This window comes from Gasterosteus aculeatus, chromosome 3 (assembly GCF_964276395.1).
Source record: "Gasterosteus aculeatus chromosome 3, fGasAcu3.hap1.1, whole genome shotgun sequence".
Classification (NCBI taxonomy): domain Eukaryota; kingdom Metazoa; phylum Chordata; class Actinopteri; order Perciformes; family Gasterosteidae; genus Gasterosteus; species Gasterosteus aculeatus.
This window is the reverse complement of record NC_135690.1, coordinates 14,742,542-14,754,666: the sequence shown is the minus strand read 5'-3', so window position 1 is coordinate 14,754,666 and position 12,125 is coordinate 14,742,542. Positions and strand designations below refer to the sequence as shown.

Genomic DNA, 12,125 nt, shown 5'->3' with positions numbered 1-12,125 from the left:
GTGCAAGACGTTAAGTGACTCACAAACCCCACAAACACTCGCGCACTGCAGCAGCGCAGCCGCGTGCCCCGGGCTGCGCTCTCTGAGGCAAACGCTTACGGCCCCGTAAAAACACCGCTCGGGTTTATGTGGCAGCTCGGCCACTCGAGTAGCTGCGTGCGTGCGTGCGTGCTCGCCGTTTGCATAGTTGCGCCGGGGGACAATGGTGTTTTTGTGGTTGTGTTGATACACGTGAGGAGAGGCAGATGGACCAGCCAACAACCCCCCCCACCCTCCTCCGGAGAAATAAAGAGAGGTGACGGTGTAGGTGTGGGAGCTACGCATGAGTCCTTCTTTGTCACCATATGCTCTTATGCGCACACACACACATTCACTCACTGAATACGTGGTGGTAGAATAGTACGACTTTACACGGTGAAGCTGAAGTGGTTCGGCTGTTAGTGTTTGTGTGTTCATCTGCCGTCTCTACGGTCATCCCCATTTCCAGAGTGATGTATGGTAATTCCCTTTGGCCATTTTAAGATAATCGACCAGAGAAATGCCCGGGTGACCTCTGGAGTCCAGCGAAGTGCACTCGGTGAGTTGGTGGAGGTCAAATCCTTGTGTCGGTCTATAATCACAACCTCCTCTCTGTAGTCTGGAGAGACTGATTCTGGTGATTTCCTTTTTTGCAATTACACATGTCTCCTCAATATTATCCGTTATTATCTCCAGTTCTTCAATCAGACTCTGCGTAATGTTGCTGCGGCTCATTCGAGTGAAGCGACTCGCAGAAGAGCGTTTGCCCGTAACACTGGAGAGCTGCGGCTGCGATTGAAAAGTTGCCCAATCCCAGATGCCCTCCCAGTGTCAACCTCTGTATAAACTGGGACCAGTCCAAGAGACCAGCCAGAGGACAAGCCGATACAAGCCCCCCAATCCCCCCGTGACCAATCACAACAGCCACACTTCCTCCGAAGGGCCGGGCCAACGGTGGCTCTGAGCCAATAGATAAGCTGAGCCGCGCTGTAATGCTCCGTCTGTCCTGTGGCATGCTGAAACATCGAGTCCTGACTGCAATGTTGCTATAGCACATGTTGGGGGAGGGAGGGGGCGAGGGTAGCGGAGGGAGGGAGGGAGGAAAGGAAGGATGGATTGAGGGGAAAGAGAGGAAACAAGGGATCAAGGGAGGGAGGGACGGGGAAGGAATATGTCTCTTTCTGAAGGGACTCAAGGACATAAAGGGCTTTTGGGAAAGTGACTCTAGCATTCAAAGAGAAAAGCTTGCATTGTCAAGCCGCTGTAACCCCTGACAATATGCTTCTTTTCTCTTCTTTTTTTGCCCACTTGCCAAACCTGGAAAGAGCAGGATTTATTTGTGGCACTTAAAGTGCCTCAGCAATGCGGGTAATAAATATGACAGAGCAAGGTGATCTACTTCCACAGCACAGCTGTCAGGCACCTTCACGATTCCCTCCCTCCCATTGAAAAACAAATGTAGTTGATCTATTTGCTCGATGTATTAGAATAAGTAATATCATTTGTTTTTGTGTTTGATGGTACTTTAACACACGCGATGGCACTTTGCTTTGTGGTTTTTATGGAACAATGAAAAGCATTCTGCATATTTCTTAGTCGTGTGAGACGCCCTCGCAGTAGAGCGGAAACATCTGAGTATATTTGTATCTGGCTGGTCATTCAGTGTGATTGATTATCGTTATGTATTTAAAGTACCCTCTTCATAGAGATGCTCTTTGTATAATATGGATAACACACGTAGGTATTGATTAAGCACATTAATTAGAGATGTCTACTTCACGCTCCGAGGGCCACATTCAAGCTGCCGCTACACCGAGCTTAGCCGTTGAATAATGCAGACCACGTTACCTTGGTAACCCAGTCCGGACCCCGTCGTTGGTGGATGCAGCATGACAGGTCAGGGAGGATCAGGGTCTTTGGTTCGCTGCGGTTGTCCGATTTGAATAGCAAAAGAACATTAGTACACAGTCGCCAACGTGTGAAATTGCTGGAGAAAACTTTCATAGCACAATCTATAGAGCGTTGGACCCGTGTGGAATACATGTTGGTTTCCGTGGAGCCGGTGTAACCGGCGTAATCAATAGTGCATTCATTTAAAGGTCCATTCCCCCACCCGTATCAGGTTGGCTGTTGGACATCTCGCGTGGTGCTCTGGGGCGGATGGCGTGATGTCTCGATGCCCGGGGGAGCCAGTGGCTGATACTGGGGCCCTTTGATCCCTATTCGTTCCCCCTTGCAAACAATAGATTTTTATTACCAAAGCGCTCCGTCTGCCTCCACTGTCGGAGAATTCACACTATTCGGCGGGACGTATTTGTGTCACTTTAGGTCTGTTGTGCCAATTAGTTGGAGAGAATGTATGAGAACATGATGGTGAGTTTGTGAACAGCTTACAGAAATGAGTGTTTCAGGGGGGAGTGTGTAATGTGGGGGACAGAGAGGTGGGAGTGAGGGGGGGGTTTAAAGCGGCGGACTTGCAGTGCGACTGTAGATCACGGAGGCGTCTCGGACCGCCTGCCCGCAGAGGCCCCCCCCCCCCCCCGCCGCTCTGTTTACTGCTTAGTACCCGGCTGTCCAGTGCAGCACGTGACATTTCATTTTCATTTCACCAGGCAGGTTTTTTGTTTCTGAAAAGCGAACTTCACAATCACAAAACTTGCAGTATCTCCGTCATAGTCGGACAGATATGAAACGGTTGTAGATGAGAAGATATTCAGATTCTGCTCAGTGGGTGAGCTTGTGGCTAAAAACCTGAGATGTTAGAATCACATTACGTATCGTGGCATCACAAAGTGGGGCAAGGACGTTTTTGCTGAAGCAGCAACATATGAAAAAAAACATGCATTAAGTCTAACAGTATGCGGGATATATTGGTCTGTTAAAAGTGCATAGGTGTGGATGACGGAAATTAGCTTTTGCTTTCCTGATCCTAAATTCTGTGATACGGTTTGTAGAAAAGGGAGCGAGAACGTGAGTTACAGATGTCTCTCTCTGCTCTGTTAGCAGCTGGTTGGGAGGGGGGGGGGCGCCGGTAGTTGTGACAGCAACAAGAGGCCACTGAGTGTGGCCGCTGTGGTGACAACACACCCGAGTGCCTCCGTCTTTAGCTGATGAGTCATTTGAGCTACAACTTTCATTTCCTCCGCCTCGGTTTGTTCACTTTGTCCCACGTCAAGCGCTCAAATCGCTTTTTTTTTTTTACCAAATTCAGTTTTGGTGTCAACTGCTTGCGCGTCGTTTTCATACATCAGGTTGATCGCCCTCCTGGCAAAGTTCTACATATGAATGCACATTATTCATATTACGTTACGATAGCTGTCTGTGTGAAAAGTGATGCTCGGTAACTTCGTGGTTGTTTTATAGGCAATGATGCTTTTGAGCGATATAGTGCGCATGATTTAGGTCTCTCTTTATTTTAAAATGTCCCTGTTTTATATTTTTATGTTAGTTCCGGCTTTTTGTGTAAAAGGATGTGTGTTATGACTATTAAGGCCGGTGCAGGAATGAGAATGAGGCATTTTCAAGGTGTTGAGGAGAATAAAGTGCAAAGGAAGAGTATCACGGAAAGATAATTGGGTCATCTCGAACCAATGGGACATTAAGGCGCCATTGGGCTTCTCTGCCCGTCTTGCTGCCCCCATCTTCATAAAATGCCATGAATCAGGATACCCATAATACCAGGTAATTTAGGGCTGATTAAATCTTAGCCTTTATGGGCCCCCACATACTTCCCAAATAGACAGACAACTACACCTGAGACGTTTGGAAATGCACCTGGTGTCTTCAAGGCCCAGGCGAGCAGCCCGAGCGATAACCGAAACGTGATAGAAATGCACCTCATGCCCGTCTTCTCCCTTCCCACTTTATGCAAATAGTCCTTAATAAAAGCGTGCTCACTCAGGGGCCTCAGGTACAGGCAGGCAGAGGAAGGTCACATTGTAGGGGGAATTATTCCCTTCACGGCATTTTAATGAAAGCCTCCCCCCTCTTTTTTTTTTTTTTTTCCTTCTTCCCTTTTCTTCACACTGAGCCGAGCCGGCTGGCTCCTCGTCCTCGGCTCTCTGCTGCATTGTTGGCCCGGGACGCTTTCTGTTTGTTTACTTCTCCCAAAGCGCGGCGGCGGCGACAAGGTCAACTGGGAGTCACGCCGGCCACCCCGAGATGGGCTCTGTGAACCTACCAGCTACGTTCGTTTGGGTGTTTGTCATGTTAAATGTCTGTGGTGTCGTTTAGAGACGGTTGTGGAACTGGGAGTTTCATGCCTATTAAAAGTCTTCTAAGATCAGTAGAATCATACCGATTTTACGCCTCCATCCCTCCCTGCTGCCACCGACTTAAGGGCTGTGTGGCTCCCAAACCCTTCACACATGATGATGAAGAGCGCCTCCCTGCCAGAGTGGGAATGATGGGGGGGGGGCTCCGTTTAGAGTTTGTGTGTTGCATTCATGAATGATTTGTTGGATGCAGGGGTTCACTATTTCAAAGGGCCTGAATGTATTGATCCTGTCTCGGATGAGCTGACGCGTCGTGTATCCTCTGAGGTTGTCTCAGCGAGAAAGGAACGTGTGGACGGACCTCGCCGAGCGCTGCGGCTCGCTGAGAAGGATTGAGTGTGAAGATAAATGTAAGGCATCGAAAGCCATTTGTGTTTAGATCGTTTCAACTGGAGGCTCACACTCGCCAGCGTTCTTTCCCCAAAACTGTATCAAATACTCAAAGAGAGGCATTGATCATTCTATCCTTCTAATAACTAAGTTAATAAGTGGACCTTGAGTTTAGTTTCTTGAGTTACGGTCGAGCATTAACTTGATATTTGCGACCATTCGGCCTCTTGATCACTTTTAGTTTTTTGCAAAGCATTCTATTTTACACATGTGGCCCCTTTTGGCAGCTCATCGCCGACGCAGAGTCTCTTTTCTCGCGCTGGAAGCCGCCTTCGTTAATGGATGGCGGCATGCCAAACACGTCTCCACGTCGGAGTAACCATATGTTTGTGCGCAGCCATTAATCTCCAGGCTGGATGTTGACTGTTCCCGCTTTGCCCCGTCGTACCGGACTCACTGTCCTCCGACTCTCACTTCCTGTTACGTTAATAACGCCGGCTGACCACCACACGCAGATGGCTGTCAGCCAGGCGAGGGGGGGGGGGGGGGGGGGCAGAAGGGACCTGTCGACCCCTGCAACCCCCCCCCCTCGCCCCCCTCCCACATACACACACTTCTGCTGTCTTTCATACAGTGACAAAGGGCAGCACACACAGCCAAGTGTGTGGGAGAGCGTCGTGGTCAAAGACAACAGGCCCCCGGTGTGGCTCTCCTGAGGGACCCTTGAGATGGCTCACAGGGTGACCCAGTTCCATCACGCGCCCTCCCCCCTCCCCCCCCCCACTTGCTCAGTCGCGTTTGTTTTAAAGTTCAGGTCCTTTGCTGTAGATATCGGCGTCCTTCTCAGTAGCAGACGACCCGGGTCGGGTCAAGTCGCTCTCTCTCTTTGTGCCCCCCCCCCCCAACACTTTACAGCCAACATTGAGGTTGGGGGGGGGGGTGCAGCTTCTCCCATAACCCCTCGGCCGCTGTTAGCATCGCTTACCCGAGGGATTAAAACAACGACCAGGATGTACCTCCTGGTTCTTAATTCACTCAATGTTTTTTCTGCCTTTACAGCAAATAGCTGAACTGCAATGCAGCAGCACCAGTATGGGACATTAATATTAATGTCCTCCCATTTTGCCCAGCGTGGCAGAGAGCCTGTCAATCGAGGCTTCTATTGGGCTCCCCACACCAGCAAACACCTGCGCAGCACTCGAGTGCCTGCTTCTGTCACTAGAAGGCGCCGGTCTGCCCGTATAGTGTTGCAGGCGTGCATTTATTGGCTAGTCGTTCGACATATAGGAGAGTTTTCCAGCCAATCCACAACGCACAAATGTTAAACATTGCACCAATAGAAGGAAGAAAGAACAAAGGCTCCATGTGGGACAATTGCCCTTGATCCTGATGGAAACTGTTGTAAAGGGGAAAAAAAGAAAAGAGAACTGCATTCCAGTAATGTCTATCAGTGATACTTGAAATAAAGCTGCAAGAGGGATGTTTAACCACTGGGAAGGAGTTTTATGTCTTCGCTACAGGCAAGAATCCTTTCTTGAATAATCTGCTTGTTTAAGTCTCAACTCATACCCAGTGGGAATGCTGTGAATGAAATTACTCAGTACAAGTATTGTCATCGCCCCCCCCCCCCCCTTCCCCCGAGATGCAAAATCTACAGTATGCAAGCAAACAACCCTCTGTAACAAAGGCGACACACATTGAATGTGAGATTAGGCAGAATGGGTGCGGTTGCGATCTCATTTAAGCAGTGCTTCGCTGCATTAAGTGATTGAAGATGGCTGCAAGCAATGCAGGTGTGCGTGCGTGTGTGTGTGCTTGCGTGTGTGTGTGCGTGTGTGTGTGTAAGCCTCCGTGCAATGGAGGGAGAGCGAGAGAGAGAGAGAAGAGGGGGGGGGGGGGGGAATCAGTGTGCTGAGCTGAGCTGTTCATCGCTGCAGCAGTACACCAGCCCCGGATCTCTGTCCGTACAGAGGTGCTGACTCCTCCCCCCCCCCCCCCCCCCCCCCCCCCCACACACACACACACACCTCCTCCTCCCCTCTGCTTCCTCAAGAGGGTGTGCTGATGATGCTCTCTTTCATTGCTCCACAAGGAGGGGGACGAGATGTAGGCTTAGCAGAAACCCGCAGGGGGACCGGCCATCCTTGGTTTGCATTGCCCCCCCCCACCCCTCGATGGCGTGCAGCTTTTTTATTGATCGCGTGGGCTGTGGCCTCCACCCCCTCTGTGCCTGAGCCCATTTCCTCCACGGTTTAAAACCCGTCTACCTTCCTGCATGCAACCACCCCTGTGCTCGCATGGGGGGGGGGGGGGCGGGGAGGGGGGGGTTTCCGGCCGCCTTTTGTCGCAGTTCAAAGAAATGCCCTGCATGATTATTCAGGGTTAATCGAGGTCGGAAGTGTTCCCTCAAGTGTTGCAGCTTTAATGCTCTTTGAAGGTACATTGTGTACCGTCACTAAGGACACGATGCGAGTAGGGTTCAGGGTCACGGCTTCCACGTGTCTTCTTTTATATTCCGTGGCGCTTGCTGTAATTGAAGAGGCTTTTGTTTGACATCACATATCCTCGATTGATGAACTTGCCGCACGCTACATTACGGATGCGTCTCATTTCATTTTTCTCGTGCAGCATATGCCTGGATGTGCGCCGGGGGCTAAAGCAAGAAGAGAAGGAAGCGAGGTAGAGGTCAGGGGTGATAATGGTTTTGTCAAACACTAAACCAAGGATGGAGGAAGGTTGCTGACTTTCAGTTATTTACTTCCAATAACATTCTTACAGCTTAAGACAAATTGCATGAATTTTTTTCTCTCCTGATCTGATAAGGAACGGAGGCGTGCGTGTCTTTTCGCCAGTGCACCAGGAGTCTCTCTTTTGCAATGACGAAGCGGACGTGGCAGTCGGCCTCCCCCTCCTCCCCGCTGTGATTCCCTCTCAGTCTTCCTCCCGCACAGTTGCCTTTGCAGTCACTTCTCGCCGTGGCACACGCCCTCTAAACGACCTTGGATGGCACAGAAGTGACTGGCTGCTTTCACCACAGCAGTGCTCAAACAATGGACCCCCCCCCACCCTCCCCCCCGTTCACACCTTGTCTGTTTGTTCCCCATGAGGAGATCTGAGTGAGTGCAGCTAAATGTTGCGTAATTAATTCACCTCCCAATAATAGGGAGCTTCCTGCGTGTCGTCAGGGCGGGAAGTGGGTTCCCCTCTTTACCCGACGAGATGATCGGGACAGGTACTCAGAAATAACACACAGTTGTGTAGTATCGCTCAAAGCTCCATGTAAATAACACCGTGCTTTGGAAAGCACCTCCTCCCTAACTTGATTTAGTATTCTCATCCCCGTGTGTGAAAATGGGATATGCTCTGCTGTACGAGTGTGTGCAGTATGCCGCGTATCAGCAGTACACACACTGCCATGTGTTTTGCTCCCAGCAGCCCGTGTCTGGCCCCCGGCTACGACACGGTGCACCATACACTCAGTCACACGTACATGCGTTTGAGCAGTTTACCTCCTAAAACATCCATTATCTTTTCTGTGCCTTCTTGGCCTCTTTTTTTCTGTGGCGCTTCGTGGGCTCAGGACACTCAAAACACTCGCTTGTTGTTCTCCACGCGCCCCCCCCCCCCCCCCCCCTCTGTGCAGTGCCATGCGCGTGCTCCTATCCAAACTGCCGAGGCCTTGGATCGTGGACGAGAAGAAGGACGACGGCTACACCGCACTGCACCTGGCTGCCCTCAACAACCACGTGGAGGTGGCTGAGCTGTTGGTGCACCAGGTAACGACACAAATAACCGATTTGAATGCATGCTTAACGGCAACAACAAATCGTTGAGAGGGCCCCCCCCCCCCCCTTTTGTTTACAGTAACAAGCCGGGAGCATAGCTGTATCAGCTCAGCCCGAACTTCTGTCTTTCCCCGCCCACAGACCATTAAGAGCCATTCCCCTGCTCTCCCTGCAGCCAGCCAGCTGTAGACCAGTTGAAGCCGCTATAAGTGCCTTTTTTTCTCTCTTTTTTTTATTGAATCCATACGCTACAGAGCCTCCGAGGGTATTTTTTTTTAGTGCTTTCGGGCCCTAATATCCTCCTCCTCCTTGCAATCACAGGTTCATGCTCTTTTCCCATCAGAACATTTTTACTCTCTCTCTTTCTCTCTCTCTCTCTCTCACACATACAAGAGTTTACAGCAGAAGTCACCTGACCGACGCAGGAACTGGGTTAATTTGGATATGGTGCAAAGCAGCGATGCTGCTGCAACATTCCAACGCATGAACGCCCGCTGCGCATGCTACCTTCCAGCGGGGACGGCCTTTCTTTCGAGCCTCTGCAATGTGCTGGTTTTTGCAGTGATGGCTCAGCTTTCTATTCAGTTATTGCACCACACTACAAGGTGCACTGCAGATCCCCAGCCTGCCAGAAAAGCCAGTCTTATTACTTGGGGATTTCACATACCGCCTGATCACAATGCTCATCTTCCCTGCACATCTATTCAGCCGAGGTGTTCGCAATTGGAAGTGACAATCACATATGGCGTTATTGCAGGATGCTTTTTTTCCCCCCAAACCTCCAGGTGACACTTTGTTGGTCGGCGGGGTTGAAGGAAGGAGGGAAGGTTCTGCCGTGGCACATGAAGCCGGAATGTTTGTTTCTTTCATGTGCAACTACAACAAACAACTGTTTTTTCAATTGTTCCCGTTTATTGTATCACAGTTCAGTCACACATGTGTGTTAACTGTGTGTTTTCCCCCCCGACCCCTCACTTCAAGGGCAATGCCAACCTGGACATCCAGAACGTCAACCAGCAGACTGCATTGCACCTGGCAGTGGAGCGTCAACACACCCAGATAGTCCGGGTTAGTGGGCCCTTCTTATGTTTCTATCCTTTTATTGGTCCCCTACTCCCATTTTCTAGTTTCGAGTATCTCTCTATCTGTTTCTCATTCTGTATTATACACCAGAGGGAGTAGAACAACCCCAGTGCAGGCCCATATTTAATTCAGACCGGTGGACATCCTGCCGCTGCATGTGCTCCTGCTTCAGATAATGCCATGTGGGGGGGTGGTGGGGGGGGGGGGGGGGGGCTCACTGAGGCCGTGTCTCAGAGAGTCCTTCGCTGTGGTATTGGATTGAGATTGCCACGTTGCCATCTTGTGGACTCAAGAAAAAATGCACTCCATAATTGGGGAGTTCACTGCCTGCAGAAACCTTAAAGGATGAGCACTGAGGGGCTTTCATAACTGTGTCACATTTCTTTCCAGAGTTTCCGTCCTACTGCTTGTGTGAGGCTTTTATTTGGGGCGTTTCTCTTAACAGCTGCTGGTGCGGGCGGAGGCCAAGCTCGACGTGCAGGACAAGGACGGGGACACGCCGCTCCACGAGGCACTGCGTCACCACACACTGTCCCAACTGCGGCAACTCCAAGATATGCAGGACGTCAGCAAAGTGGAGCCCTGGGAACCCTCCAAGAACACAGTGCGTATACATACATTATTAACCTCATTGTTCCTCCTGGATCACATGCGTCTGCTCGGGTCGAGATCCCTGAAGGTATCGTAAGGTATCGTGGCATTAAAGTAAAATGAAACCGCAAACTGAAAACCCTGGAGTCCGATTGTGTTCATGAGGAATTATGGCACCTCATTATCCAATCGGCCGGTGTGACTCCCGGGTGTGTTTGCAGGTACACGCGAGAATGCAGTGTGTTGTAAGAACTTTAGATTACCTGCCATGGCTTTAGTGCTTCCTTTTTTAAAAGGCTCCATTTAAAGTTTAAAAACTGGTTCAATTTATTTTCTATTCGAAAAGGCTTCTATACCCTTTTCCTTTGTCCATTTGAGGGTCCGGTTATTACCCAGCATAAAACACCTGGAAACACCACGAGTCACCGGTGTATTTCAGGGCAGAGGAACACGCAAACATTTTCACTTCAATGGGATTATGATTTAATGGGAGCGCAACCCACCTTGACCAACAGCCACTTTGGTTTTAGTAGTTTTGCAATAACTCTTCTGGGGGAAAAAAAAGACTAAACACATGACATGTTTTTTCTTTTTAATTTGACTTCGGGAGCAGGGTCCCGATTCTAGTTTACTAACACTAATCGATCTCCGAACCATCTGAGATTCTGAAGTCTGCAGAAATAAGCCGTTTCAGGCCCCCAAGCCTGAAAGAGTTCTTCCCTCTGTGGAGGCCGTGTCAGACGTGAACCGTCTCCATGTTAACACCACATCCCTAATCCCTGCAGGGGCTTGCAGGCTGTTTGAGGCTACGGGGCCGAGCCGCGGCTTCAGACTCGCCTGCCACTCCCCATTCGATCCTGCTTCTGTCCTGCCATGGTTCCCCGCGCGGAGCAGCGGAGGAGACAGACAGCAGGCCTAATTGAGATATGTGCAGTTGGGTCACTCTCCCATAGCTTTCTCCAGCTTGAAGATGAAAATTGAATCAACCGGCCCGGTGGCTCCAACGCCTCTCCGACTCCTGACAGCCATCTTAATGAATGCCTTTTGATAGGCTAATTAATGACGATTTCGGCATGTTCCATCTGAATTTAACTCTAAAGTCATCTTAATAATCTCCCAATCAGGTCTGCCTGCTCCCTCCTTTGTCTTTACGGCAATGCCGACGCGTGAGGAAGACAAAAGACAACGGTCCCGCCGGATTTCAAGCCGAAAAACAATGTTTCATGTCCAAAGTGCCCGATGCACTTCTGATCTATCTGTTTTTGTGCGTGTCTGTCTGGCTCCCTGCAGTTAATCATGGGCTTGGGCACCCAGGGGGCAGAGAAGAAGAGTGCAGCATCCATCGCCTGCTTCCTGGCAGCTAACGGAGCGGACCTGACCATCCGTAACAAGAAGGGCCAGTCCCCTCTGGACCTGTGTCCAGACCCCAGCCTCTGCAAGGCTCTGGCCAAGTGCCACAAAGAGAAAAGCAGGTAAACATCGCTTCAAGGGAACGTTTGACATTTTCGGAAATACACTATTTTGATTTCTTTCCGGGGGGTTGGCTGGGAAGATCAATACAAATCTCAGGTCCGTCAGTTAAATATGAAGCCAGTCGGCCACGCAGCTACACGGAAACTGACTTGTGTTTTTGGGAGTTGCTTCGGCCCAAAGTCTCTGAATGTAGTCTGAGACTTTGGTCTGAAGTCTGAATGTAATGACGTGCCGGAGCGGTGGGTGAAAAAGGGATCGATCCACTCGCACGTCTGAAGCTCAAGTGTGAGAAATTGTTCATTTGTGGGGTTTTACTGCGGTTCACTTCTCATACTTTGTTTTTGCTTCCTTCAGACCTTGTCGGTCATATCGAAACAGACAAGCCGACCTAGATTTTATGAACTAGTTTATTTATTTAGTTTGCTTTTCACTTTTATGTGGCCAAATAAAAAAATAACTGTTAAATCAAACTGACATGAAAAGTCTAGAAAACAAGAAGACAATTTTCTTCTGAAAAACATGAATGTAAAGAAATGTTTGTTTTTTCAATTATATTTTTTCCCCCATACTG

At 49.8% G+C, this 12,125-nt stretch overlaps 1 protein-coding gene across 6 annotated transcripts in view; it reads left to right on the top strand.

Annotated features, from left to right (window-relative positions):
- The window catches only part of mib1 (MIB E3 ubiquitin protein ligase 1), a 43,056-nt gene that overhangs the window by 26,068 nt on the left and 4,863 nt on the right, over window positions 1-12,125 (top strand). For all 6 annotated transcript variants that reach the window (XM_078099602.1, XM_078099601.1, XM_078099600.1 and 3 more), the window contains exons 13-16: window positions 8,266-8,398; window positions 9,389-9,475; window positions 9,936-10,094; window positions 11,372-11,553. In XM_078099602.1, coding sequence (XP_077955728.1) covers window positions 8,266-8,398; window positions 9,389-9,475; window positions 9,936-10,094; window positions 11,372-11,553 — 561 coding nt within the window. The remainder of the gene's footprint in view (window positions 1-8,265; window positions 8,399-9,388; window positions 9,476-9,935; window positions 10,095-11,371; window positions 11,554-12,125) is intronic.